The 26,456-nt window shown below is 37.6% G+C and overlaps 1 protein-coding gene across 2 annotated transcripts in view; it reads left to right on the top strand.

The window, feature by feature from the left end:
- The first annotated feature begins 14,453 nt into the window (after positions 1–14,453).
- The window catches only part of VPS41_1 (Vacuolar protein sorting-associated protein 41), a 38,527-nt gene continuing 26,524 nt past the window's right edge, over positions 14,454–26,456 (top strand). For both annotated transcript variants that reach the window (XM_051217133.1, XM_051217134.1), the window contains exons 1-6: positions 14,454–14,563; positions 16,424–16,582; positions 18,777–18,860; positions 20,774–20,848; positions 21,583–21,708; positions 26,115–26,231. In XM_051217133.1, the coding sequence (XP_051073881.1) occupies positions 14,561–14,563; positions 16,424–16,582; positions 18,777–18,860; positions 20,774–20,848; positions 21,583–21,708; positions 26,115–26,231 (564 nt within the window). In that variant the 5' untranslated portion in view covers positions 14,454–14,560. The remainder of the gene's footprint in view (positions 14,564–16,423; positions 16,583–18,776; positions 18,861–20,773; positions 20,849–21,582; positions 21,709–26,114; positions 26,232–26,456) is intronic.

Below are 26,456 nucleotides of genomic sequence, written 5' to 3'. Positions count from 1 at the left end.
AAAGTTACCATTCATTATGTTTTTCGGGACATAACGGGACCGTTCATTTTCTCTTTCATTAGAAAACGTGTATTTCCTGATTTTAAAAAAAATTATTTAGTCATGTATTTTTTAAACTCATCATTGATGTATCTCAAAAAATCACTAACTCATAGGTAACATGTTCGAATTACTTTATCTAATTCCATCAGAATATAAATATGTAATGGTTCAATGAATCATAATTTAATTTTATTAGTTTTTCGAATTATGTTGGATGAAATTTCAACATTGTTTAGAGTTAGGTTTGGTAATCACGTTACACTGAACTTCAGTGAGATTTCCTCCAGAAATTTGAGTAATAAACTTTTTTAAAAGTTGTTTTCATTTACCAGAAAGTTAATTTTTTTCTCAGGAATATCTTTATCCAGTAGACAAATAATTATCTAAAATCTGTTAATGAATGTTACAGATAATACCTACAAATTAATGATGATAAAGCAGACATGTACTTTGAAATAAAGGATTTTATCTTATTTGGCAGCATACTGAATTCATATGAATCAAGCTTGAACATTCAGAGTGGACTGATAGAATATTAATCTAATACTCAGAAATTCTTCAAGCACATAAATATAAAGTTCCAATTATGTTGACAACCTAATAAAGAAGAATAGATTACAAATGAAGACTCTAAGCAAATAAAGATAAATGTAAAAGTAATCTACTTCACTAAATACATTGAATTCCATTTCTTCGTAAATTCATTTAAGTGAGAAGTTTAATTAATAAAAAGGCAGTGTTTAATTTATGATTATCAATATGATAAGTAGAATATTTTAAATGTTAACCTTGAACATAGTTGTTTTCTTTTAAATAACTGTTCCAACCTTATTAGTAATGTTTTCATATAATGATGACTGGTTTGTAAATTTTTGCACGCGTAATTCTAATTTTAATACAATATATTCACAAATGCATACGGTCTTATTTCTTACTTAAGTGCCAGTCCATTTGTGACTACTAGAGTATATTTTGGACAGACCTGGAAATTACTAGTTCGTTTATGCCATTTGACATTGCTACTTCCGCCTTTTTTAGTGCGTTAAACAATTCATCGACTAACTATCAATGAAATTCTGATGGTGAGGATTGTTTATTCATGAACGATTGCACATTTTACAATTTTGTCAAATAATGGTTCTTTCAAGCTGGAGTCTGAATTTCCAAAACGAAATGCACATTTTGTACTCCAGGATTAACAAATATGATTTGACTAAATAAAAATAATTTCTGATAGCTGCTATGTTTGGAGTGATTACGAGTTCACCTAGTCTGCGAACGGAACAAAGACTCTGCGACCAAAGACAAATAAGCAAACTATTTTGATGCATCCCAGCCCCGCTAACTAGAAAGAGAAGTCCAAGTTCGAACGGGGAAATATATTCCGCAAGCAGCCAGAGGCACGAACAATCAGTCTAGTCGGAAATACACTAATTTGTACACTCCTTTTTGGATAATATTCAGAATAAATCACATATATGAAAATTATTTCACGCAAGGATATCGTATGTCATATGGGAAAAGGAAACAAATACTATACTGAGTAATCATTAAATTGAATTAAACGGAATTAATGTTGAATAAAAATGATAATGAGTAGTCAATCTAATTTTGACTTTTCATCCCGTCATAACAATAACACATACTACACCAATTAATAAAAGCTTACAAAAACACGTAATCCCAAAGAAAGACAGTGATAACCATATCTCTGCCCATGATCATATTCAGGATCTGTATTTTTGAGTTTCATTTACAAAGCTAGTCGTGCTTCTAAAGATCTGATATAATTAATTTTGTGTATCTACGCTGACTTTGGATGTTAATGCAAGTCAGTATTAAAAGTCAAATATGGGATATTATTTGGATATACATAGTTTATGAATTTGAAGGAGTAGTGAATGCGTGTGATTTGAACTACTGATCTGAACCAAAGTAATCTAGTTACTCAATTTATATATCCAGATAAACGAATAACAAGATATATGGACATATATGCACTGAAAAGCTCCGGTTGTAGCTTTCCTGGGGTTACTGCTGGACCCAAGCCTAGGTAAATGATGAAGGTTGGGCGTGGCAACCACATCCTGTAGAAAACGGCGTTCTTAAAAAACGCTAACCAGAATAAACAACTTTAAGCATTTAAACTCTGTTCAGGTAGCTTAAGGATCCTCATTCAGAATTATGACGTCTCATGGTGAAAGCCCAGATTCTTCGGACGTCACGGGGACGATGCCTCTTCTAACAATCACAGCAACAATTAATGTAGGTATACAGAATGTTCGGACGGTATAGGAAACTGAAAGGACCAATCAAATAGCTACGGAAATGGGCGGTTACAACTTAGCGTTGATCATAATCAGTGAAATACATTAAATCTATGACGGACAGTAAAGGTTAGATTCATGAGAGATCCTGCTGTACCTTGGTCCCGAAAATGAGAATGGTAAGCACACTCAGGGAGTCGCCCTGCTGCTTTCCAAAAAACATGTAAAGTACTTATAGGATGAGAATCTCATGGATCCAGAATCATCAAAGCATCCTTCAAAACAATCGAGGAATGAGTTCTAATGACTGTTATTTAGTGTTATACACCCACCAATGATGTCAATGAAGACGAGAAAGACCACAATCGACTGTGAAAAAGTGACTAGGAAAAGACCTGACCATCCTGATGGGAGACGACATTGAGTATGAAAATATCATGGAATGGTTATAGACGGCACAAAATCCCCACACAAACCCATGCACAAAGCTACATGGGTCTCACCAGATCAAACTGTAGAGTACTAGATCGATCATATTTGCATCAATAAAAAATTGAGAAGGTCAATGGAAGACATGAGAACCAGGAGTGCAGATGACATAGCTTCAGATCACCACTTGGTGATTGCCCATATGAAACTGAAGCTAAAGGAGCACAGAACAACTGGAGAAACAGCATTACAAAGGTTCAATAACCCTTTTGCTGATATACTGACAAACAACCAATTCAAGATATTTCTCTCAGCAACATGTTGTAAGCCTCACAAGATCTACCAAGTGAAGTTGGAGCAGAAGTGGAGATGGATCAAAGAAGCACTAACTTCAACGTGTCAAGAAGTTTTGGGCAGAAATAAGCATAAACCTAATGAGTGGATCTCTATCAAAACTTTGAGTAGTATTCAGGAGAGGAAAAGCGAGAAGGCAGGAATGAACAGCAGTCGAACGAGAACAGAGAAAGCCAAGGCATAGGCCGAGTACACGGAATAAAACAAAAGAGTATTATACGCGCGCTTTTCGAACGGGAAGTTTAGTCCTTACGTGATTTGCATTTCTCGAACTTTTGCTGTGTTCTTACGCAACAAAAGTACCATTTCTGATCTAAAGAATCTATTCTAAGCTATACGTTCGATAGATTACTTTTTTCCGAGTTTCACCCAACTTATCAGTTAACTGTGGTTGTGCCTCAGCTTACTTTTCGGTTTTTCTAGCTTTCCACGTAAAGGCTAGTTCGGTTTATATCATCCGTTTTTATCCATTTTTGCCCGTTTTCAGTGTGATTTTAGTGTATTTTTTACGGTCTTAGGCTTTTGCTATCATCTATAACACAGTTTACGTCAATATAGTCATGAAAAATTCATGCAAACGACATGGATGCCGATTTACTGTTACATCTGACATGCAGTGCGATAACTGCAAAGGTTGGTTCCACGAAGCGTGTACAGATCTCACAGCAACTGCTTATAACAGATTCAGCGAGTCGGATCATAAGTGGGAATTTGTTACGTGCAACACGGATGCTGTAGTTTTACTGAGTAACATCATTGTTCTATTGACAGGTCTGTGGAATAATTTGTCAGCAAACTTGGAAAAGGACAGTCACAAAACGGATAGACAAACAAGAATGCGCAATGAAAACAAGAATAAGGATATCGACAGGTCTACTATCGATGGAACATGCATTAGCACTAATGATAACATGCAGAAACTCAGCACCACCATATATTCAACGGTAATAGAATGTCCATCCGGTCATCAACGAGCCTAGGAATCAGAAACGTGCTTCGATCTCTAAACAACAAGATAGTGAACCTGAACGCACGGGGAAACCTGAGAAAACAATAACGGTTCGTAATGAATCTCTCATAATTATGAATCCCAAAGACGAACCTGACCTCCCTCTCAGTTTGCAAGACAAAAATATTAGGATGCTCTGGAGAGAATTGAACACGAAGTTTGAACTTCCTAGAATAGTGCCATTGATGGCCACATGGCTCCCTCGGGGAAAGGAATCTAAGCAACGAAATCACTCGAGGCTACTTCGTGCAACACTTAAGAATGCTAGCTAGTCATTTACTTAAATCCGATGGGAACGTAGTAACACTGCCCGACGAACCGTATTCTGAGCGCAAACTCATCCGAAACATCCCTAAAGAATCCCGCGAGAAGATTTTCCGCAGAAGAAATATAATTGTGCAAGGTGTACCGGAAAATACGGACCCTACTCAATCAAAAACTGACATCAGGGAATGGAAATTCATCAAACAGTCCTTGAGGCTCAAAAACATACTGACTCAATATGTGACGAGACTAGCCAAGAAGGACGGTGATTCTAAACCCCGTCCAATGAAGATAACCTTCTCATCTTCCCATATGGCGGCTGCAACTCTGAAAGCATTTCGTGCCAACAGACGTCGGTTGTCAACTGGAATCCACAAGCACCCGGACAGGCCATATGAAGCCAGGACCAAGCACAAAGGCAAGTTGGAGCTGATCATTCCACTTACTGATTATTTTGATGACAAAAAACGTGTAAAGGACAGGGCCTACCAACTCGGTAAACCTTATACAGGTGGGCTACCTGTCCATTCACGTAAGGCTCATACAGGCAAACAGAAAGAAGCTCACGCGTTTCAAATTGAAAGCATAAACTGTTTATACATGAACGCCGCGAGCTACGTGAACTTAGCAACGCTAATAAGGTTCATTTGACAGGAATATCTGAATTTCGGATATCTTCTCAATTCTGGTACCAGGAGTTAGCATTACCTGGGATTTCTTTGTTTCGCAACGCAAGAAAATCAGGAATTGGAGGTGGATTAGCCGTATACATACTACCTTGCTTGGAGGTACACCAAGTTCATAACCTCGAGTTTAACAATTTTGAGGAATCCATATGGTGCTCTGTAAGATTGTCTAGTACATCGGGGTGTCTAGTCGGAGTCATTTACAAGGAGCTAACTGCCGACATCGAGTACGATAGTCGTATGCTGGAAGGACTATCCCGCTCTACGCGTTTCGGATTCACTCATATCCTGATTCTAGGGGACTTCAATCAACCTAGAGTCAATTTTGCGGAACCTACGTATATTGGAGGTAAAAACTAAACTGAAGCTCGGTTCTCCAACCTCATTGGGGATTTGGGATCATTCGAAAATGTGGAGTCGGCAACTGATTGTAGAAACAGTCAGACGCCGTCGCGCTGAGACTGGGTACTTACAAACGAGGAATTTCTAGTTGAAAACCTCTCAATCCTGGCTCCCCTGGGGAAAAGCGATCACGCCGTCATAGCTTTTAGTTTTATCAGCGAAACTGAGCTAAGATATCCCACCAACAACAGGCGCTGCAATTTCAAACTGTTGAATGTGTCAGTTCTACAGGACTATCTACAACAGATGGACTGGAAAGTTCACCCTCAACTTGATGTGCATGTTCATCGGTAATTCTTACTGCACACGCTCTTACGTGCTACAGAGCAGTCAGTTCTTCAAACGTTCCCTAATAGCTACAAGCAACCTACAACCATCAAGAACCGCACTCTTCGTCTGCTGAGCCGCAAAAGGCGCTGTCGGGCAGAATACGAACTGAAAACAACGGTGCGTACAGGCAATACAAACATATCAGGAACATATGCACGAAGACTATAAAAGAAGATAGACTTCAGTACCAGACAAAGTTTATGGACAAATTTTCCTCTAACCCTAAAAGCTTATTCCGTTATGCAGCCTCTCTTCGTCAAGCCAAAACTGGAGTTTCCCAACTGGTAGGTCTTAACGGCCCAACCAACAACGATGGCGACGCCGCTAACCTTCTGGCTGAACATTACTCCCAGACATTTCAAACGACCGACATCAACTTTACTGATGAAAGTTTCATCTGCAATTCCACAAGACTTTCCGAAGTGAACCTAAGCGCTGACTTGGTGTTCCGGAAACTGCAGCACTTAAGACTAGACACTTCTCCTGGCCTGGACATGGTCCATTCCGCCATACTGAGGGAAGCAGCCTCAATCCTGGCGACGCCGCATAGCGTGATGTTCTCACACTCGCCAAGTCGAGGAAAACTACCGGAAAATTGGAGGCTGGCTCACATCACAACAATTTTCAAAGGAGGTCGACGCGGCCAACCTTCAAGTTACCGACAGGTGGCTCTCCTCTCAATACCTTCAAAAATCATGGAGTCCATGATATGCGATGGTATAAATGACTATTTACTGTCCTTAAATTTCTTCTCACCCCAACAGCATGGTTTCAGGAAGGGTTACGCTTGTATTACCAACCTGCTGACTGCGGTTTACAGATGGATAAGCATCCTTGATCACAAGGGGAAGTTTGATATCATCTACCTAGATTTCTCAAAAGCTTTTGGTAAGGTTAACCATACATGTCTTATCAATAAGCTCAAACGATTGGGTATCAGACCACCTCTAATCGATTGGCTCACTTCATACCTGAAAAATCGACATTTTAAGGTCACGGTTAATTTCACTTTATCTCAGGCTATGGAATGTCCTAGTGGGGTCCCCCAGGGCTCAGTACTAGGACCTCTTCTCTTCTTGATATACATAAATGATCATCCTCAACAGGTAACATCAGACTTATTACTTTTTGCCGACGACGCGAAACTTTGGAGAGAGAGATACGCAACCAAGACGATATACAGGTACTTGAGGAGGGTCTGACTCGGCTTCGAAGTTGGGCAGACGATAACCGACTTACCTTTAATATTTCAAAATGTAAAGTAGTCCATCTGCGACATGTTGCAGACTACAGTTGTAACTCACGAAACTCCTCTCTAGTAGTATCCCAAGTCGAAAAAGATTTAGGAGTCCCGGTGCCCTACGATTTAAAGTCTTACGCCAACTGTGACAAAAATGCCTTCCGAGCAAACCTTGCACTGGCAACATTGAAGCGCATTTTTGACCGGTCTGACGAAAGAGCTTTCCACATAATCTTCATTAGTTTTATCCGTCCCCATTTAGAATACGGAAACATAGTATTTCCTCCCTCCAATCACTTAACCTTTACCCATTAGAGTATAGACGTCTTAGAGGTGACTTAATGGCCTACAGTATCCTTAACACTTCTGGACATCCACTTAAACACCTACTTAAGCTTAGTTTCAACACTAACCTAAGAGGTAACACCCAGAATCTGGAGATACAACATAGCAGAATGGACTGTAGACACAACTTCTACTGCTTAAGAGTTGTTGAATGCTGGAATTTGCTTCCGGCCGAGCTAGTCTAAGCGACTTCCCAGGAGTCCTTTATGAGTCAACCTGAACTATTCTTAAGGACTAAAGATAGCATCACACTATGATTTACTAATTTCTTTTCCTGTTTTATTGTTAACATACCTAGGTTCCTGCCTGGAGGTATTGGTGATCCCCTGCTATAAGACACGGAAGCCTGTTAAGCAAATGCTTCTGTTCCGTCTACACCCATTTGAACCATTTGAAATAAAAGCATTAGAGATGACAAGCAGAAACAGGTGGAAGATAGTGAAAAAAACAGAAAAGTTTGTTGTAGAGTGTCGTTGAACAGGATAAAAGGCTAAGTAGACGCCGAGCTTTGAAATCAACAAACTAGGTTCTGTAAGAATTAGTCATATATAGATGAAGTCGTGACACCAACGATCATTGTTGAGCAATAGATTGAGTGGAATTTGTAAATATACACTAACTTCCTTGACCATGGGAGGCGTTTGCTAGCGTGGGTAGGAAAATATTAGAGGACGTTCTCCAACACCATGATGTGCAAGAGAAAATCGCTAACATCATCCGGAATTTATACGACACACTACGCCGCGAACTTGTGCATGGACGACAGCTGACAGATGCATTCCAAGTGTGGACCAGTGTCAGACAAGACTTCTTACTCCCTCTTTTTCTCATTCTTCCGGTGGTCGATTGGATTATGAAGACCTCTACATCTCAGGTGAAGCACGGAATGCAATAGAGTGCTTTAATGCAGCTAGGTGATTTGAACTTCGAAGATGACCTAGCTGCTCTATCGCACGCATATCAACAAATGAATGTGAATATACTGTAGAGGCAGTCTATGCAACAGTAACCTCAACACACACACAGGAAACATAAGATCCTAAAACACAACATAGAATGATGCCGGTATTTACAAATATTTTTCTATGCATGGTAATCTAGATTCATTGGTTGGATACTATCATTATCGGTCTACTATAGCAAAGAACAAACTAGCTTCTAGCTGAAGATGAATTTACTAAAAGACGCTGGAGATGAATGTAGACTCCTATCTTAATTAGTTTTGAATGGTAAATTACTGTTTAGGTCAGTTTATATACGCTCTATCGCTCAGTCAAAAAGTTAACAAAAAAGTAGATAAATGGCGGTCCATGTAAAGCAACTAGATGTTCCTACCAACACAGGAATGTTAATCGATTCTTTCTGGATAGATCGCTTACAGATCGCTCGGAGGACAGTATTTAAGTTCGTCATAACACGGAGTGTTTCCAGTTCAATGAATGCAACACAAGCAAAAGGGGGGAGAATTAATGTTAAAGCCGCCATTACTGAAGATCAACATGAAAAGAATAAATAGCTACTAGAAACAACTTAAGGGGTGAGTTGGTTTGAAAATCTTGTTCGTCGACCCACGCTTCACCACAGATAAAGGGAATAAGCACGTAAGTAAATAAAGTCTTACTGAGGACTTTCACCTTTCGTTCAAAGATGTTTGAGCACTTGCCGTAATCGTTTAATATTGAGGTAAGTTACCAACGGACGGAGGACTGCTTCACTAAACCCTTATGTTAGGTCATGTAGTCGGTATTATCGTCAAATTACTGCACCAACTCTCAACCAACGAGGTTGGTGAAACTATGAGAATTATTTGCAAGGAAATACTTATATATCTGAGTTAATATTCTATGCCTTCCGAACATCTCAATCAATAGAACAGGTTATCCACTAATGGGGCAGGTAAGCTGGCGTGTCCTGAAATCTATTGACTGATTTTGCTTTCACCGAATCTAGCAAAGTTGTCAATCTCACCTTGTTAGTTGGCTACAGGAATATAAAGCAGGAGAACTAAAACCTGTCAGAACTTCATGTGCGTAATCAACTTAATTCACTGTGCTAAATGGGACATCACGAGGACCAAAACCTAATAATTTTTACTCCCTGCCGATCGTTATTGACTTACTGAGTGACCTTGACCCATAAAATCTGCTACATACGTATAGTCTAATGACTTTAAAAGCGGTACATATTCACGAAGAATTGGGTACTTGCTCAGAGGAGGTGAACAGTATGACTGATATGATTCGCAAGAAACGTGTTCTCTTTAGACACACTAAGAACTTATGGCACATTTTATACGCACATTCAGATTGGTTACAATTTCACATATCTTACTGAATACAGCTGTTACGTTGAGCAAAGTAATATTTACCCTCCTATGTAGCAGTCTGCAGTTGATAAGTTATTCTATCACATGGTTTACCCTGATAACAGTGGGCATATTGATCACTGAGAGATTCAAAACAGATGTTGAAGTACACAAATGCAATTAGCCACAAACCTGGTTTAAAAAGACACCTAGGAATATGAGAAGCGAATAATATTTTCACAGATCATGATTACTAAAGACAGGTACTCCAATAATCGTATAATTTATTCTTGAGACAGGAATTATGACACAAGCTTTGATTTGACTCTTGGTAGACGACTTCGTTTTTCTTCCTAGAATGAGAATGTTCCCCTACATCAAGAGAAAGACAAAACAGATTGATGAAATTCCTGCCCCATGATTCATGGTAACAGAAACATACCATCCCAATGAAGAGCGATTAGACTGAAATCTTATTAAATTTGTAGATCACCAACGTAGATGATCTATGTCGGAATGAGTGGACGCCTACTCGAGTTAGACGTGAATGGCGTGACAAACTAGCCAACGTCGAAGTCACACCTCGTGGTCAGCGCTTTACGTGAACTATTCCAATTGACTTATCAATGTATCATAGATGCTTTGAAGACTGTACAACACAGAGAACGTTATTACAGAAATATATTAGTTAAAGTAGATAAAAGCAAAAGTAAGACCACTGCCGCATGGGCCAGTCCATGGCATATGATTAACTGAAGAGCGTTGGTTGTCCCTGACCTTGACGAAGATCGATGATTTACTCGATATTCAATGACCCAACTGCCGGATGATTTGCTAGGGCTTAGTGACATTTCGCTTTCCCTACAAATTACTTCCGTAAAGTCTACTTAAAGAATTTTATTGTTAAGGCCTCTTATGGCCAGACTACTGAGATACTGAACACAGTGACAGTGTTTGTAGCACCAGACACTTTTTCGGCTGCCCAATAGTCTACAAACTTGTAAGTCATCAAAGTGTAACTGGCGTCACCCTTAGCTTTTATCACTTCACGCAAATAATAATCCAAAACTGTTCAAAGCGTTTATAATGGACTTGAGTTCGTAACTATCTAGTGCTTACAGCTGAATATATAATTACTGAAAAGACTTGTAGTGGCACTGGGCCATAATCACACAATCTTCAAAGCTGAACACGAGACAGCCGGGAAAATAGGTATTCACCATTTAACGCGGAGAAAAACCCAACTATATGGAAGGCGGAAAAGATGAATCCAGTTAATTCGAAGTGATCGGATGGCATGGCTCAGCCTCGCATGCGTGGATGTTCTGTAAAACTTAGTTTTACTCCTATTAAATGTATTGTTCTACCTCTAGCTTGAATGTGTTCTCCATCACATATTGGTAACTGTTACGGTACGATGAGCCAGTGTAGATAATGATGTGACTTCCACGTAAGATCTAATAGATTAGACAGTTACATCATGACAAATCTGTAATTTCAGGATTAGGTCTATTAGAGCAGTGCTAATATCATAGTTTTGAGATCTGACAAGCTTTGTATGTGAATTATCAATCTAGACTTCATGGCCCCACCATTCAGGCGTGATTATTTCACAGATTCCCTTGCGTTTTATATCAAATATATTACTCTATCTAGATGTATTCTTCAAAAGCACATGCAAACAACTTCTTTTGCGAAAGGACAGAAAGTGATGCGGTTTCACTGTAATATCTCATAGAGCGGCCAGTAAGGATTCTAAGCTGCTCGTACCGGTCAACAAGTCATTGGTTTGGCACAGTGCTAAAATGGTCTAAGTTAAATGATGGTTAACAGACCACAAGACTTAACAGTTATGTAAACAATTGTAATTGATATTACTGTCAATGATTGTATCAGTGAATAAATGAGCTGAAATCATAGAATCAGTGAGTTTCCATCGTATTTGTTCACTTGTTCTGTTCTTGATTTTGGACGTGGACATTTCAACCACGACAGTGCGAATCAAATTTCAACTACAGCACACTTGTATATCAATGACCAAAATAATATGGCTGTACAAACTTTTCATGGGTACAAAGATCAGGCTTTCGAACATTGATTTCAATAGCTTCATTAATGTATATAAGACAAATTCGTAAACCATTTGGTAAATTCAATGAGACGTCTTGCATATTTTTGGCTAAATTTTCTAATTTATACAAACATTTACTCTAATTATTATGATCTCCTTACTAGTGATTACTCAGTGGCGAGACTATAATTTACGAACAAACTAATCACGTATAATATAACGGCACTGAGACTTTTACGTGAGATTCACTAATCTTTTTGGCTAAATAGAGTTTTGGCATCATGGCCGCTGTCAGTTCGTGATGAAAACCCAAAATCTAATTTCTAACCTTAATCGAATTGTATGATTATTTTGCAGGACCTTTACATGGTTTATTGTCATGCACTTAAGTTCAATACGGGACCAGCATGAAACCTCACATGTAATGCTGCACCTAAGCAGCTTGTCATTGTTTTTTCGGGATGTGGGTTTACTTAAGTTCATGCAATTCGTGAGCACTAAATTGGTGTCAGTTCTCAAACTACCTTACAACGAGAGATTAAAACACAAACCAATGAAAAAAGGCGACAAGTGAAGACAGGCATAAATACCAGGTAAAGATTATCGATAAATTTGTCCCCAATCCAAAAAGCTTATTCTCTTTGACAAGCCAAAATCAGAGATTTTCAACTGCTATGTCCTAATGGCCCTACAACAACGTCAGTGACAATACTGGCCCTCTGAATGATCAGTACGTTCGGACATGTCAACCGATCCAAATTAACTATATTGATGAGGGCTTCATGTGCAACTCCACAGGACTCTCAGAACTGAACCTGAGCACTGTTCTCGTTCATCGACCCAGCGAACCCTTGAGCTACCGCCAGGTAGCACTTCTTTCGATACCCTGATATGCTACGGTATACACGACTACCTGCTATCCATAAACATCTTTTCATCCTAACAGTACGGTTACAGAAAAATTTCTCTTGCATAACCAACCCGCTGACCGCAGCGGACAGATAGACAGCCTTCCTTGATCTCAGTAAGGAGGTTGACGTCCCGTGCCATGGCTTCTTAAAAGATTTTGACAGGGTCAGCCATATATATCTTATCAGTAAGCTCAAACTGTTAGGTATCAAATCATTAATAACTGATTGGCTCATTTTACATATTAATCATAGACATTTATGGTCAGGGTTAACTTAACTTTCTCTCGGGCTATGGAATGTACTGGTGGGTTCCCTAGGGTTTGGTACTAGGACCTCATCTTTTCTTGCTTTGGTCCTCAAGACAGGTTTTGTTAGATTTAATATTTTTCCCTGATGATGTGAAACTCTGTGGAGAATAATACAACCAAGAGGGTGAACTGGCATTTCCAGATGGATCTGACTTGACCTCGAATTTGGGCAAATGACAACGGAATCAACTTTGACAATTCAAAGTGTATTACGCCCATATGATTTTGAGATGGTGGAGAATTCAAAGTGTAAATTAGTTCATCTGTGATAAGTTGCAGACTACAACTATAAATTAGGCGGCTGTCCTATAGAAGTGTCTCTTGTTGGGAAAAATCTAGGAGTATTGGTACCCTACGACCTGAAGTCTTACGCTGACTGCCACAAAAATGCCTTTCCAGCGAACCTTGGATTGGTAGCGTTGAAGAGCATTTTTAGTCAGTTCGATGGAATAAATTTTTACCTAGCATTCAACAGCTTTATTCACCCCCAGTTAGAGTATAGATACACGATGTGTCTTCACCCTCACTCCAAAAGGATAGGGACACTCTGGAACTTACTCGACGGCGAGCCACGAAATCACTTCCGAGACTCAAGTCTTATGAAGGGTGCCTCCAATCACTGGACATTTACCCACTAGAGAAGAGGAATCTTAGAGGTGACCTAATGGCTTACAGCATTATTACCACTTATGAACACCCCCCTTAAACACCTATTTAAGCTCAGTTCTGACACAAACCTTGGTTGCAACAACCCGAAACTGGGGGCAACACAGCAAAGCGGACTGTAGGGACACCTTCTACTCTTTAAGGGTACCGAATTGTATGAATTCGCTGACGGCTGAACTGGTCTAAGCGACTTCTTAGGAGTCCGTTAAAAGAAGACTTGACACACTCTTAATGAACAAGAAGAGTATCTTGCTATAATTTACTAATTCTTCTCTCTTTTATCGTTAACATACCTAGGTTCTTACTTGCAGGATTCGGTAATCCACTTCTACTAGATACGGAAGCACTTTTGGTGAAAGCTTCTTCTATTCCATCTACAACCATTTGAAACCACTTTGGACAGAAATGGGCACTAACTCGTCAATCATTCTATTACTTCCATTTTTCTCATATACCTAGGTTTGTACCTAGAAGAATCAGTGGTCTGAGGTTGCCAAACACGGAAGCTCGTTTGACAAAAGATTCCCATATTCTGTTCACAGCCATCTGAACGCAAAGATGCCACAAGCATCTGAATTTTGGCAACAAATTAACCAATAACACCTTTTATAATCGAAACGTGCCAACCTAGGGACATCAGAAGTCAGAAGCGAAGAGGTTCGAAGGCATCTTTGATAGAATATCAATATATCCAGTGATTAATATAAGCTGGCTGGTGGTTGTAGGGGATGTTCCAACTCGTGATCTGGTGTGCATGCGTGACCGAGCGGCTCCAGCTAGGTGAGTCTATTAAAACTAATGCGGTCAGCATCAAACGTCGAAGACTTACAGAATTTATTTTGCGTACCGAACAATTTGAGGATATCGATACGGTGAAGGTCAAGCTGGTCAAGGTTGTCGTAGCACAATATATGGAACAATGAGTTAAAATATGGTTAGTATGTAGTAATGCTAACGATTCGTAGTTCTAATTACTTATTTTACAGCCTTAGGTGTTTCTATCATTAGTACTATATATATATATTTATATAAGATAATTATGTATAATTATCTTTTGGGTGAATATGATTATGAATCTAGTTAGCGTAAGGTCTACTATTTCATTTTAATGTACGTCATGTTATTTTATTTTGTTTGGTCTTCAAAGCATATGCTGAGCTGATTTCTACAAAACAGTAAATTTACGACTAGCAGTCAAAAACGAGCTGGTTTTCGTTTTCTGTTGGTATATTTGTTACACTGTCACTATGGTGTAGATTTCCTAGGAGTTCGTTTGTCGGTTCTGGGTAGCGGTTTCAAATTTTTCTGTTCTCACTGAGGTTTGTCAATCCCCCTTAATATAATAGTACTAGTGAAATGTAGTTCGTGAATATCCTTATTTGGGTTACTATCCTGTGACATGGTTGCTTTTGTTTAGATGTTTGGATCTGCTCTTTATCCTGTAGCTCATCAAGTCTTGCCTTATCTCTCGAACTTAGCCCCCACACGTCTTGAAATGTAAGCCTTCCAACGTGTCACTGGCCATATATATAGGTTAGTGGAGATTTAAAACCTCATGTACGTCACGAAATTCCACATATAAATGTACAAACAGTATGCCGTCTCTCAGAAATCAAATTTTCTATTTTTGTATAAGCACTCAACCAAATATTAATTTTTTTAAAAATTAGTTCCGAAGGATAAGATCATGACTATTAATGTTTTGTCCTACAAATTTAGTGTAAAACATGACTCTTCTTCGTAAACAACTCATAAAATTTTAACAGAGGAACTCTCCGGTTACTCTTCAGTTGGGTGTATCATTTTGGTTTTCATTATTTTTGAACATTTTGTTTATTAATTATCAGCTAATTTATAGATCTGGGTACATTTCACCTACGTTTCACTCATCAATCCAACCATCCGTTAAGAAATATTTATTTCTCTACGAAATTGATAGATAAACTATCCATAATATGTCGTTTCAGGGTCGCGAGACACCAAAGTTTATTACTACTCAGTGTTACACAAGGCTTTGAAATGCCAAATAAAAAGGACACAAAACCTGACTATCTCTACTACTATTTATGTACGCGAATATCACAACTGAATCCTTTACAAAAGTGAAGGTTTTATTATAGTATCGGAATGTCAGAATTTCTTGAATACAGGAGCTTGGTTGGTATTGTTTTGTAGCTTTTCGATTTCAAAACTACACGACGAAAGTGTAATATTATAAAAACTAAACATCAAAATTTTCAACAAAACGTGTCCATTATTCCTAATACGGACAATAGCGCTACCTATTTCTTCGATTGTTAGTTTAGTTTAAGTTTCTTTCTTTAAAAAGCTTTTAGATGCATGTTTTATTATATCAATGTATTAAAATGGCTAGATTATCTTGGATACGGTAAACGATTTTAAGTTTTGTATTCTTATTATCACATTCAAAAGTTCGTTTTGTGTGGAGTATCGTTATCAGTAGGGTGTTGAAATAAACACTATACCTCGGTTGTTCCCAGTCGATACATAAGAAGAACAGATGGTTTCTTTAGAAGTCCTTTAATAGAAGAATATTTAGTACAATTTGGGCTTAAATAAAGTAGCGTTTTTGCGTATCTAACTGACTTTCTGTTAAGGCTACATAGTTGTACATATAATTGAATAAACACGATAATTATCCTAAATTCACACTAAGTTTATTAGAGATAGTGTTTTACGTTAACATTAATCACTTAGTATCATATTTTACATACGACAACATAGTTCACCTACGCCTGTTCGGGTTATCAATTCATATTTTATGTATTTACAGATGTCCAACACATTTGAAGTTGCTGAATTGGCTGAAGATTTTGATGAAAATAAAAGTTTTGAGGCCGTCGAGCCATGTCTTAAGTTCAAATCTATAGAACATGGTTTACGTGATATAACTTCCATAGATTCCATCACTTGTGTGGCAGTGCATGGCAAAGTAAGCATGTTTTGGTAGATATTTTCTTGTAAAACTGATTTGTCATCAATATTTCTCATTGAATATATTAAACCATGATAAAGAAAAGCCAAATAAAGTTTTGATGTCGGTCAGTAGCTAATCAGTCGAAGGACTTAACTCTGGATCACTGTATAGTAGGTTCCTATTTCTATTTCACCAGACCAGTAGTATCACTACCTTGCACAAAACGTGTAGCCTAAAGTCGACTAGATAGATCCGTATTTGGTACTTGATTGTATTGAAAATGTTACTATTTGACTGCCTTTATGTCTCGTTTTGGTTTGTGCAAATTCCTGGTATACGTTTACAAACAGTAGTTTCTTCTATGGTTATTTTAGTGCTTAGTAAACCCTAAAAGATGTTATTGTAAATATACAAGTTGTTTATGATGTCTCAAAATATCCATTTCTGTGAGGAAATTAGTTTTATCGTTTTTGTGATTGATGATCTCTTCAATTTTTGTTTTTGACTGCTTGATGAAGTCTCACAGTGACTCGGGGTACTGTTTGTATAAACACATATTTCTTTTGTGTTTCTTGTCTTTAGTTTATTGGTCTGTCATGAAGCTTAATCTGTTTAAAAGTTCATCGCCGGTATACATTCAGTGCATTCTAATACTGTTTGATTTACTGGCCTTCTACATCTGGTGGTTTAGAGTAACCGCTAGATGTAAGCTTTCTTTCCTGCAGTCTTTTGTGAAATTGCTCCCCTATCTGAAGTCATTAAATAGATTTCCCCGTTACAGACCATTAATATACAGTATTACGAGCTTTTTAGTTGAGATATTGGAGTTTCGAATGTAATAGGACATTCTAGTTAGAAATTATTCCTTCAGTGCCTTGTAATTTTTCAGTGTAAAAGATTGGATAAAGGAAACAATGTTTAAGATGTTTTACAAGGATGGTAACAACTGTTTGTTGCTTATTGGGTATGTTAGCATATATTCCGCTACTTATGTTTGATAATAAAGTTGAAATTCGTGGCTAGAAAATTTATTTCGAAAGCCCTCATGCGCACAGCATATTTATTTTTGTGAAATAGGACAAATCCATATCTTAATGAACGCCCAGTGAAAATACCAAGTTCTCTTGGGTTTAAAGAAATAATAATATCTCTGCTCAATACTGTGGGTTCCGTTGCAATAAAGAATTATTAACATCGAAAGCAAGTGGCAGAAACAGCAAATAACGACAAATCCATAGATAAATAAATATTTTTCCCATTATGCGTAATTGTTGGGGATACGAAATTCCCAGACTAAATCAATGAACGAATCAATTTTTGAATCCATAAATTGATTTACAGTGAACTTCGCCCATTAACCTTTAATCAATATGTAATTCGCTACTTTGTTTTTTATGTCTTTATTGTTTTAACTAGCACACGGTGATTCGTATTCAGTGACAATTACCCTGTCCATAAACTCTAATAATTTAAATCGATTTGTAACTGATTAATTTTGCTTTGTGTTTTGAAGTGTATTTACGTTTCTCCCACAAGTCGTGTTTTGGTTTTGAGGTCGCTTGAGTGAAGATCAAAAGTGCTAGGGAGCCGGCGCAGACCGTAGTAACAAGCTTTAAGTAGAATAATATTTCAAGTGTCATGATTTTCATTTAGCAAGGTTGTGTTAATAAGCGTTGCAGGGGAGATAGGCATAACTATTTCAAGCGAAGTGTTATGTCCAAAGTGTGCAATCAGAAAGGTGTTTATTTCAGTCATATGCTGACATTCTGTTGGTGGTTGTATTAAAAATCATTAGTTTGTCCCGTTTATTGAATTTCCGATTCAGTCATTTGGCTAAAAGTGTCACCAATAATATATGGACTATTAACTTTTAATTGTAGGCGTTTCAGATGCGCTCATCAGTTATTGACTGACATGCACTTTCAAGAGACTATTCTATACAAAAACCGCAAATCCATCTATATTATTAGTGCATTACATATGCAAAGGATGAACTGTTAGTACTTTACGCATATACGTATCTGTTCACACTTCCGAAAGTTTAGCACCTGGAAATTAAAAGCCGAAAATCTGTGTAGAAATCTAACTTCCGTTTCTTCTTTATGACTCACTGAATGTACTTCCTGGTTAAACTGTTACACGAGTATTATACTTATGCATTCAGTATAAACGTTTGACCATTTTAAAATCTCTACACTACACTTTAAAGTTTATTGCAGTTGGAACACAATTAGGACGTATTCATTTACTGGATCACAGTGGTTTTCCTGTTGAAAATGGATTTTATGGCGTGGTAAGCGATCATATTCTATATTACTACATGTAGCAATATTCCATATACATGAGTTTTATTGTTTGCGTATATGCCACTTACATATAACTCACTACTAATACTAAAATCCTGTGTTTACAAGCGTGACATGCTCAGTACTAAGTAGTTTATTGTTAAAAAAGAATAGTTCCCTTCCCAGTTACCGGGTTAATATTGATTACAGACCTAGTAGTTTAACCAGTGAGCCTTAAACTAGTAAGTTCCAGATTTGAACTTCGCTTCACCCACTTCGTTTTAGTTAGTGGGTCTCGATGCAGAATACACAAACCTTTATTTGGTAAAATGTCACAAATGGGTATGTTTTCAGATGTTAAAGCTTTTCTTTATAAATGTTACTACTGTTAGCCATAGTAGGTGGTAAATAAAAATCCAAAGTATACCGTTTTTAGCGTGTTTTCGATTTATCATGACTACACACAACTCGTTTTTGGTTGAAAATCGTTTGTGCCGCAGTAGTGAGCAAGTTTGGGTTATTGGAATACTGATTGACAGATAATACACAATCATACGATTTAGCTTACTGGTAATTGTTCATGACACTAAATTGTTGGTGTTAGTTCTGTATTAAGGTGCTGACAAAAATAACAGCACAACTGGTCAATAAAATGGATTTTTTATAATAAAATGACATTTTAAAATGCAAAGTAAGGAATATAAACATAAGCATAGTTAGAAGTCCTTCTAATTATAAACGATTTAAAGGTACGGACTTCATAGGTTACTCATACGCTACTAAAGTTATGACCTGACTATCAGACTTTGTTCATGAAATTCATCCCAGTACTATGTCCGTTTTGAAGTTCATTACATGTCCCATTTATTGTACAAGAAGACTGTAGCGGTAACTTAATGTTGGTGGTTCACAGTCCGGTTAGGTGTTTCAACTTAAAGCAAACTGTAATTATTTACATCACTGTAGTCTAGCAATTCATCCATCTATTGTTTTTATAAAAAAAATGTAATTTCAAGATAAATAAACATTTGGAGAAAATTAGGAATTGTCTCTTAAATTTAATTTCAGTTATTTTACTATTCTCTAAATAGTAGTTGACGTTAAGGTTCTTCATTCTGTTCGAAATTCACCTAAGTACAAGTGTAATGATAAATATTTATAGACAGTCATATCATTAGTCATTACCATATATCATATTTCAAATAAGTGTGCTTGGTTATTTGTACAACGTGATCAGATTTTGTTCATAGTTTTAGTTACAGGACTAAAAAATTCATTTTTAACGGTAGCAGATCCTCCAGTAGTCTGTTTTAAGTTTTGATTGGACTTCTTGGTATTGATATTGTCGTTGACTACTAGTGATCAGATTCGAAGGTAGGTACTGCTTACCAGAGTCCTGAACGTGTGCTGTTTTTCATTTGATGCTGATCATTAGAGTAAACAAGTATCCTGGTAGCTCGGAATATCCTCACCAAATTATTTAAAATAGATTTAAACAAGACTTTTGTCGTGACTAACTATCGTTATCAGTCAGACAATAAGTCATAAGTTCGTACATCCATTAATTATTATTATTGTTATCATTATTTCACTCATTTGTTTCGTTATATTGTATTTAAATATAGGTTTTACTAGGATAGCTCTTCAACCGATGTTCATAAATTATTACTGACTAATATAGTTTTGTCATAAACGGTATATATGTTTATAACTCTTCATGTACATTGATCCTCTAATACATATCAGTAATCTGTTTTTCTTTCATCTTGAGACAATTTATAGTTTTTGCAATGCTGATATAGAAATAAAGCAGAAAATCGTCAAATAAAACTTTGAATTTCTCTATTGCTTTTAATCATAATTCTACAGTTTTTCCTTTGTAAATTCATTACTCCATAAATCACCACTTTTTTGCTTTCAGCATACCGGACCTGTTAATGCAATTAGTATATCGGAGCAAGGTTATTTTATTGCTAGTTGTGGAGAAGATGGACTTGTAAGTAAAACATCATAAAATTTAAATACATTACTCAGTGTACTTTTGCTGTTGAAAAGTCCACTGAATTATTCAGTTTCCTTTCACATATATCTATATATCCTCTGCTTTTAATTTTTGTTAGACATATATACTTCTTAATATGGGGGGACTTTGTGAACATTGTGGAGTTTTCATAGTTTAAATTATGAACTGATCTCAGCCAGACCACTATTGGGAACCGAAAGCACTGGAAGGTGGTTTCATCCTAGTGTGGGACTTCTCACCAATGCATATCTACAACTCTGGATCCGGGAGTTGGACCCAGTACCTCCGGTTTCGCGTGCGACTTCTCAACCTCGAGACCATTGAACCAACATCTAACGGTGTTAATATTTGATTTCAAACAACTCACGATATTGTGTAACCCTCATCAATTGCCCAGTATCGTAAATTGATTGGATTTCGTAATGTGTGTTCTTATCCTCTGAAGATAGACCTAATTATTGAAATAAATTGTTTTGTGTCTAGACTTGTTAAATAGGTCATTTGACCCGATTTTACCTAGTTAAAATATCATGATAATCTGTTGTATCTAACTATTGAAGGTATTGGTGATTAAACTTGTCTCTTAAATAATCATGTCTGGTAGTTACTCTGACTAATCCCTTAAGTTTATTTGTATTCTTTATTGGGTTACCATTTGTTTATGATGGCTACTAAGTTCCTTTTTTTCAATTTGATTCCCTTCCTAGTTAGTGATATATAATTTATCCTCGATATTACCCAATCAAGTTAGCAATTTCCAGTATCCTATCAAAGCGGTTGCTATTGCTCCAGATTTTGAAAAATCTAATAATTTGGTTGTTGGCTTTAACAAGGTGAGGATCTTAACAACTGATATTTGCATCACACATATATCTGTTTTGTCTTCATAAGTTGTTTCATTCTTAACGAGTAAATAGTACTGAAAACAATCTACATTACGAACTAACAACAGCTGATAAGTCTTTAAAAACCAGAGGAAACATCCATTATTTGTTTGTAGCTTGGGACTTTTCATCGCCGTGTGTTCATGATGCCCGACCTAGTCTAAACCTAGAAATTGGATGTCCAATCTTTCCACAGAATCGAAAAGGAATAATTTTTACTGTTTATTATATTTATGCACTTAATTATTTAAGCACATAAATATGGGTACAAATAAACACCATAATAAATATGTGCCACACAATAAGAAAATGAAATTGCGAACAGATAGATAAGGATGGTGACTTTGAGCAGAAATAATAAACAAACGACAGTAGTATATAGTAGGAGCATATTATATTATACATGTAACTGCTACCTGGATGTGGTTGTCGGGCTTGCATGTGGTGATTACTCAACCAAGCTATATTGTCCGGAACACATGTCGCTTTAGGTCGTACCATGCAAAGCAGGTCGGTTGGTAAACGACGAAACTAAAAGCAGCAACTTAAGGTTTAAAGGTATTGCTGACTGTAGAGGGGCGCGACAGAAATAAGGCGTTTCCTTCGGACAACTAGCATCTGTGGCGATATTGCCTTTTCACAACGGAAGGGAGGAGTTAGTAAAGGTCGACCCTAAGAACGTCACACTCCACCTTACCCTTTGGGTTCTGCGTTAACACTCCCAAGTTGCTAAGATCACAATTAATTAGGCTTTTCAGACCCTCCAAGAAATATCCTCCCACGGTACGGGCAGCCGGGCACCCTAGATCATCTTGTTGAGGATAAAATCCCTACCTCAACTCTTATTAATTCTTCTATTCTCACAACTAATCCTTCTCATTTATATTTCTTATCACGCGCCACCAATGTTAATGATTTAAGTTCAAGAAATATTATTCCTAGTCTCTTGAAACCACACTCAAAACTACGCGTTGGGGCCTTTGATGTTCGAACTTTGTTAGATAGGGCAACAGTCTTTAGCTAGGACTCTATAATCTCACCCCATCGGTATATACAGCGTCTCTGAAACGCGCATACAGGATCCAAGTACATCCATTCATTTGACCTCACCTTGTCAATATAAAAAACCGGCACAATTTATCCTTCAAGTATCTGGAGACCTCAATGCTACACCCCGTGGCCTGGTTGGTGTGGGTATAGCATTATGTTAAAAAAACAGAACAGGGTCAATTAGTCTGGATTCCAATAGACAGTCGCATGTGAGGGATAGTAAGGAATCGAAAAGATAGGAACAACTGGAGAAAGAGCTAGTCAGCATCTGACTGGTCTCGATCGTCTCAGTTTATGAGAAAGGATAAAAAAATCCTCTTGTAACAATCACAGAGGAATCAGGTCAACTAATGTAGTGTTTAGAATATTAGCCTCAATAGTACTTGGACGTGTAACTAGAGTTCGTGAAGAGCCAACCCGAGAAAATCAGGCAGGCTTTAGACATTTAGATGGTGGTTGGAGGTAGTCTACAGGAAACCCTGGACCCGGGTTTCGTGCTACTTGGCACTCGTCAGCAAGGTGTACCTGTAATCTTGAGGGAACTGGTGCTCCCTGGCGGATTCGATCTCGTGTCACCCAGCTTCACAGTCAGAGACGTTACCACTGAGCTATCCGAGCCGTGACTAACCTCCTGTAGGACTGAGATGTAATCACGATTGGCTTGAGTCGTTGCCTGAATTACTGATAGAGAGTGAAGTGGTTGAATGCATAGACCGCTTCATTTATCTCGGGAGTCTCATAATTACTGGTAATCTGGAGTCTACTGGAATTTCGGGACGGATTCAGAAGGTTTAATTGTCTTTTGCGGAATCGCGTCACTTGTGGCGTAGGCGAGATATCCTTCTTCCAACCGAAGGGCGAGTTTACTGTGCAGCAGTTCTCTCTGTCCCATTTATGGATGTGAGACATGGCCATTAAATATAGAGGATATTAGTAGGTTACTGGTATTCGATTATAGGTGTCTTCGAAGCATTACTCGTGTATTTCGGGTTCAGGGGGTAAGTATTGCCTGGGACATGTGTGCCCAACCACCTCGACAGTCGATGTTTTCTGGTACAGGAGCAGGCGGAAAGAAAGTTAGGAGAGGGCAAACCAAAACATGTTATTAGTCCATGAAGTCAATGAAAATTGGATTAAGCTATGTTAATAGGAGTAGACTACTTGGTTGGTCCGTGTAATAACGGTAACCAATGGATAGAGACTTTGGATGACCGCTCAAAATCGTTTGCAATGGTATAGGTGCATCAATTCTTTGTCTTCCTCGAAGTTCTGAGATTCTGAATTCCTCGTGACTTTTTTAGTTTTCGTTTCACTAATTTATATTTTCTTTCCGAGTCGTATCTTCGATGCCTGATTTTTCCAATTTCCACTGATACTATTACTACCTCTACTAATCTGGGATTTGGCGTGACAAGTTCATCTTGATATCCTAATGCGGCATTTATTTATTTATTTGAACACATAAATATTGGTACAAAAGAGCGCCAATATATATGCGCCACACAAAACAATGAGAATGCGAAGAGAAATAGAAAAAAAACTAAGGAGCGCAAAAGAAAAAGAGAACAATAACGAAGAGATTGGTGTAAGGTAGTGTGGTAGTAACGAGGTACAATCAGAAGAAATCTTTCAGGTAAGGGAGACACAACCACTTTTTATGAAGAAAGTAAAAGAAGGTTACAGCATGATCGCCACTGGCTTCTATTCTGAGCCATATCTGATAACGTCTCTAGCCACTGTGTAGCACCATCTCTCGGACCCCAACCAGGGAGTCGTGAAGGACCGACACAAGCCAGTCCTTTGCAGCTTTCTTTCATGCCACGACACCATGTCATGCACTGACCACCTCTCCGCTTCTTCCAACCAGTTCCAGGGTCGGCAAATAATGCACGACGTGTAATTCTGTGGGACGACATTCGTAGAACATGTCCAAGCCACCGAAGTCGGTGTTTCGAGATGGTGACACCAATTGCATTATCATCTCTGTGCCCGAATACACGATGCCAAACCTCTGCATTACTGACATGGTGTTGCCACTGAATGTCAGCAATCCTTCGGAGACAGCGATGATCGAACACAGAGAGTCGTCTAACGTCCTCAACTCGGAGAGACCAGGTTTCACAAGAATAGAGCAAAACTGCTCTCACCGACGCGTTGTAGATCCGACCTTTTACAGCCAGACTAACATCACGAAGGCGCCAAAGGTGGCCCAGATTGGCATAAGCCGCTCTGGCTTTCACTATTCGTGCATTGATCTCATCACTCACACCCCCACCAGCACTTATGAATACGGCATAGCAACTTAAAATGCTGTGCATACGTGCCAGATTCTACATTGTGACTGACTATATGTAAAAGGTCTTGTAAGAAATACATTTATATGCTGTTTAGAACACTCATGATTAGTCAGGAAATTCTCTATCATAGATACGAAATGACCTTATGAAAGCAAAATTACAAAAATCTACCTACTCCTTATGATGCAGATGTTATATCACATGTAAACCAGCAAACTTTTGTTACAATGAGCTACAAAGTCTCAAACTAACTGCCTTGCTAGTAATTCACTGAATGAAAGGTTTACTGGTGGCGTAGTAATGCTCAAATAAATCTCAATTTCCATACACTCCTTTACTTCGCCATCTGGTAACTCTATTTTTCCTACTCTTCAATAATTTCGTTTAAAAAGGTTTTGTAGGCAAGGAGGAATTTTGTATGAAATTATTTACCGCTACTGAAAGATTCAGGAAAAAAGATAAATAAGATGCTGGGGAAAATTCTCTGCAATACTAAACTGCTAAAATAACTAATAGTTCGCTGTGAAAGTATTGTAAGCTCACTAAAATCACCATACTCACTCAGGATTAATTACCGTTTTTTAAACTCATTTCTCTTGGTTTGTGTGAATTGGCTTGAAGATGACTTTCATATTCCACGATCATTCTTAATTTCGCCCCCACAGCCTAGCTACATTCACTATTTGTATACTACACCTTATTCAGTTTTCACACGTAGGTGGTATATTCAAGCCTTAATATAAGTAGTATGATTCAAGCACAATTTCCCATGATGATACATGGTTATTGATTAGTATTTTAGATACAATAGGAATACTGTAGTTGGTATAATGATTGTTGGTAGGTATTAAAACTAGTTCGGCGTATTTATACCATTGTTTAATGATGGCAATGTGAAGTTTCCTCCAGGTTAATGTTAATTACTAAATCTTAGTTTTCGTGTTCATTATTTTTATATGTCACAAGTATACTGGGAATACTCATATTATATTATATATTTTTTCATAGATATATCTGCTTTCAAAAGGTATGTTTACCAAAGCAAAACATGAGCTTGCTAAAGTTCATGGCTTGGTCAGAACAATCAAATGGCATTGTGAAATCATCTTGTGGGCTGATGATAAAGTAAATACTTTTTTATCATGTTATGATTCTTGAAATAAACATCTTGTTTTCTGAGATAAACTTTTCATAAATGTGAAAATAAGATATCGGTTTTTACCATATTCTGATTTTCATTTCTGTAAAATATCCTGAATCGTTTGCTTGTGTCTGTCTAATAGTCATTTATTTCTGTTATATTCACTCTCTAAAGATTTGTGTTGAGTGCCGATATCTTTCTAATAGTTG

This window comes from Schistosoma haematobium, chromosome 1 (genome assembly GCF_000699445.3).
Source record: "Schistosoma haematobium chromosome 1, whole genome shotgun sequence".
Classification (NCBI taxonomy): Eukaryota; Metazoa; Platyhelminthes; class Trematoda; order Strigeidida; family Schistosomatidae; genus Schistosoma; species Schistosoma haematobium.
This window is presented reverse-complemented; position numbering and strand designations above follow the sequence as displayed.